Source organism: Sinocyclocheilus grahami, unplaced genomic scaffold, assembly GCF_001515645.1.
Source record: "Sinocyclocheilus grahami isolate Dianchi unplaced genomic scaffold, SAMN03320097.WGS_v1.1 scaffold1303.1, whole genome shotgun sequence".
NCBI lineage: Eukaryota > Metazoa > Chordata > Actinopteri > Cypriniformes > Cyprinidae > Sinocyclocheilus > Sinocyclocheilus grahami.
Genome location: NW_015506482.1, coordinates 74,333 through 79,104, shown reverse-complemented (window position 1 = coordinate 79,104; position 4,772 = coordinate 74,333). Strand labels below are relative to the sequence as shown.

At 41.5% G+C, this 4,772-nt stretch overlaps 1 protein-coding gene across 1 annotated transcript in view; it reads left to right on the top strand.

The window, feature by feature from the left end:
- The window catches only part of LOC107569016 (rab3 GTPase-activating protein catalytic subunit-like), a 43,261-nt gene that overhangs the window by 30,279 nt on the left and 8,210 nt on the right, over nucleotides 1-4,772 (top strand). The window contains exons 17-20 of the mRNA XM_016255014.1: nucleotides 279-506; nucleotides 1,810-1,906; nucleotides 1,982-2,085; nucleotides 2,155-2,270. Coding sequence (XP_016110500.1) covers nucleotides 279-506; nucleotides 1,810-1,906; nucleotides 1,982-2,085; nucleotides 2,155-2,270 — 545 coding nt within the window. The remainder of the gene's footprint in view (nucleotides 1-278; nucleotides 507-1,809; nucleotides 1,907-1,981; nucleotides 2,086-2,154; nucleotides 2,271-4,772) is intronic.

The following is a 4,772-nucleotide window of genomic DNA, read 5'->3' as shown; positions in this document are numbered from 1 at the left end:
GAGTGTGTGTGTGAGTCTGAACGTGCGTGAGTGTGTGAGTGTGTGTGTGTGTGTGTGTGTGTGTGAGTTTGAGTGTGTGAGTGAGAGTTTGAGTGTGCATGAGTGTGTGAGTTTGAGTGAGTGCGAGTTTGAGTGTGTGTGTGTGTGTGTGAATTTGAGTGTGCATGAGAGGCTTCATTTTCTTTAAACCTGCTTTTTAAATTTTGGGTGAACAAGCATTTCTTGTGTTCATGTATGACATTAAACGTGTGTGTGTTTATGTGTGTGTGTTTCCACAGGCAGCGAATCCCGGCTGTTGTCTGGAGGATTTCGTGCGCTGGTATTCTCCGAGAGATTACGTGGAGGAGGAAGTGGTGGATGAGGCGGGACAGACGGTCATACGGGGCGACCTGAGCACCCGCATGAAGATCCCTGGCAACATGTGGGTGGAGGCCTGGGAGACGGCCAAAGCCACGCCGGCCCGCCGACAGAAGAGGCTGTTCGACGACACCAAAGAGGCTGAGAAGGTCAGAACCCTGAGTCTGGATTCAGACTCTTTCCAGGAACACGATGAGCCGGATCTGCTTTTGTTTTGTGTTGGATTAATATCACACGTTCATTTCAAGCCACACAAACCAGATCATTCTGTCTTTATCTGCTCACTCTCATGCACTATAAAACACACACGTGTCCCTGCGTCCTTCAGAGCAGCCAATCAGAGCGCAGGCCTGCTGGAAGTGGGTTAAAACACGAGGTGTCGTTACTGCGGGACTCACTTTGGCAGGTTGAAAGTGAGTTCAGTAAACGCTGGCGTCCGTGAAGGTCGCGTCTCTCTCTGTCCTTCAGCCGTCTGTCGCGTCCTCGTGGGGAAGCTGCAGGATTTACTCTGAATTAATTTGCTGATTTAATTTCTTCTGCTGTGTTTTGCTCCAGTAACGTGTCCTCGGTGACAGTCGCGCATGTGTTCTGCGGTCGCACGGCCTGAGGGGAAGCGTCTCACGAGCCGTACAGTACAGTACAGTAAAAACCTTCCCAGCGACCCACTGCATCTGTGATACTCAACCTACAGCGCATATTAAAATTACAGCTGAATAATTTAATAATTACATCAGCTAAAATTACACTTACAGTTAGAGGCGTTATATTAAAATAATTCAACAGTTAAATCACTTAATATTACATTTACAGTCTGAAACATTGTCTAAATAGTTTAACAATTAAAATGCTTAAAGCAAGGTTTAAAAAAATATTATATTTAAATAATTTAATAAATAAAATGAACTGAAAACTGAAGTGTGTGTGTGTGTGTGTGTGTGTGTGTGTACGCGTTTTTGTGACAAATGAGGACATAAATGTGTATAATGACAAAGGTATGACAGGTATTACAAGGAGAAGGTGACTTTTCAGGACATTACCCCATGTCCCCACTTTTCAAAACGCTTATAAATCACACAGAATGGAGTGTATTGAAAATCTGAAATAGCAGAAAGTCTCCTGTGAGGGGTAGGTTTAGGGGTAGGGTTGGTGTAGGGCAATAGAATATACAGTCTGTACAGTATAAAAACCATTACGCCTATGGAGAGTCCCCATAAACCATAAAAACAAACCTGCGTGTGAGTGTGTTTGTTAGCTTTAGTTTGCACACAGATTCATCTTCAGAGTGAACTAAATCTGACAAAACCTTCTTTTAGGGACATTTGGGAGCATAAGCGACCGGAAAGATGACTCAAACCTTGTTTTGTCTTTTAACTCAATCTCTGCAAACAGTTTATGGTGTGGTGTGGGTCAGTCCGCACATGAGTTAATAATGTGTCGTATGTGTGTGTGTAGGTGCTGCATTACCTGGCGCTGCAGAAGCCGTCGGATCTGACTCTGCACCTGATGCCCTGCGTGCTGCACGCGGCTCTGCTCAAGATCAAAGAGGAAGGTTAGTGTGTATCTCTGAACTGTAAATACAGTGTGTGAGACCTCACTGCCGCTGTAAACGTGATCTCTCCTCCAGAAGCGTCTGAAGACATCGCGTCGGTGCGTAAGGCTCTGCAGCAGGTCACCGCTCACGCCAGCAAACTGCTGCGGCACCCCAACCCTGACTTCAAGAAGCTGGAGGTGAGTGTGAGACCGCGTATCGGCCGCCGCCGCGCTCGCGAGTGAACCCCTGTGTGCTCTGTGTTTCAGGACCTCATTCTTCAGATGAGCGCGGTGGAGGCCGTCATCGCTCGCGCCCGATCGCTCAAGGCCAAGTTTGGCATCGCTGGAGGAGAGCGAGAGGAAGACGCTGACGAGCTGGAGAGGTAAAGCTTAGATGCACAATATCATCAGCACGTCATTCACTCTCAGAGCAAAAGGTACGAAAGCTGTCCCTGAGACGGTACCTTCTCAAAAGTTACACCTTTGTACCTTATTTACCTCTAATTCTTGCATATTAGTTCCTTAAAGATGCATATTAATAGCTAAAGTGTACATACTAATTGCTAAATGGTACATATTTGTACTTTTTGAAAAGGTGCCGCCCCAGTGACCGCTTTTGTACCTTTTATTCTGAGGTTTAAAAATTAATTAACGGCATCAGCCTGATCATTTTTACCATATTCATTTGCAGATAAGATGAAAAAATGTTTGTTTAGAAAAATCTGCGTCTGCTTAAAGAGGAATAGATTAGTTTAATATACCAGTGTTTTTTTTAGTATCATTGATAAACTGTTATAGTTTTATTTAAAAAATTTACATTTTTATGAAGGAGCACCCCAGTAACAAATATTTTGAATTAGAATTTATTTTTCTATTTTCGGTTTTCCTTTTTTTGTGAAAGGGCATCCGTAGTAAAAAATAATTAGAAATAATTTTTTTGTATTTTCTGTTTTAATTTTAATTTTAAAGTTTTAGTAATTTTGTTGTCTGTTTTTGTCATTTTTATTAGTTATTTTAAAGTTGATTTCTGTTTATTTTAAATATGTCTTATAGTTGTTATTAAGTTGTAGTTTATAGGTAATTAATTGTAGTTATTTTAGTATGTCAACTTAAGCTAAACGAACATGAGAAATGTTGCCTGGGCAAGTAGCTGAAAAAATAAGTTTTCTATAGTTTTATGTTTATTTTATTTCAGGAAATGCAAATGTTTTTTATGGATTTAGTTTTAGTTAAAGATGGTATCTATATACTGTAAGGCTGCAGGCAGTATGTTTTATCAGTGCTCATTGGTTTAGTTTTTACAGTGTAAAGTAGCCACAGTATGCTCATACTTTTTTAATGAATTTAGTGAATTTTCTAAAGTTAAAATTACGGTGCTGTTGGTGATCCGGCCAGTTCAGTTCATTCATTGTTCAAGCTTTTCCAGCCTTGTTCATTGTTCTCTGAATAAATGATTTAGCTGAGGTCTAATCAGCTAAAATGAGTGGGAAAATTTTGGATATCGGCACAAATCTGATACTTGCTTTTAAGCACTGCTTGCTTTTGATAAAAGCTTCTTCCAGATGCATAAATGTGAATGTATGATTATTCTGTGACTTCTAATGTTAGTGAAGTATTCTTGTTCCAAAAACCATCAGAAGTTAGTTTTTCAGCATCATGACACAATCTCTGACCAAAAAAAAAAATCATCCAGCCAGAAATGATCAGTCATTTGTTTCTCCCTCATGTTCTAAACCTGTATGACTTTCTTGTGTCTGTGGAACATAAAAGAAGAGATTTTGTCATTCAGTGAAAGTCAGTGTGCTCCAGTGTTGTTTGGTTCCCGGTGTTCTTCAGAATATCTTCTTTTGTGTTCTTCAGAAGACAGAAAGTCACACGGTTTGGAAGTAAATGTGTTGAACTCACTGCGTGATCTGTGAGCGAGACGCCGCTGCTGTCCCATCGACTCTGGACTCTCCTGAACGTGCTGAATCTGCCTTTAAAGCATGTGTGTGTGTGTGCGTTTGGAGCAGTGTGTGTGTGTGTGTGTGTGTGTGGTCTGACAGGAGCAGGAAGGGCATATCAGAGAATCTCCTGCTGCTCGTTAGTTCCTAGGGGCCGCTCAGGAGAGACACGCCGGCCTCATTAAGAACAGACCCGGAGCTGCCCGCAGGACCACAGACACTTCAGCACGCGTGTGTGTGTGTGTGTGTTAGTGAGCATGTGTGTGTGTGTGTGTCAAGTCACCTTTATTTATATAGCACTTTTAACAATACAGATTGTGTCAAAGGAACTGTACAGCATTAATTAGCCTCCCGAACAGTGTTAGGTAGATTGTTCCAGAGTTTGGGTGCTAAATAGGAAAAGGATCTGCCTCCCGCAGTTGATTTTGATATTCTAGGTATTATCAAATGGCCAGAGTTTTGAGAATTTTGAGAGTTTTGCATTTTGGACCAGCTGGCGTTTGTTTATTAAGCGTGCAGAGCAACCACCCAATAAAGCATTACAATAATCTAACCTTGAGGTCATAAACGCATGGATTAACGTTTCTGCATTTGACATTGAGAGCATAGGTCATTTAGATATATTTTTGAGATGGAAAAATGCAGTTTTACAAATGCTAGAAACGTGGCTTTCTAACGAAAGATTGCTATCAAATAGCACACCTAGGTTCCTAACTGATGACGAAGAATTGACAGAGCAGCCATCAAGTCTTAGAGAGTGTTCTAGGTTATTATATGCAGAGTTTTTAGGTCCGATAATGAACAATTTCCTGATGATATCTCCCAAGGGTAACATGTAAAGCGTGAAGAGTAACGGCCCTAGTACTGAGCCTTGAGGTACTCCATACTGCACTTGTGATCGATATGATACCTCTTCATTCACTGCTACGAATTGATGGTGGT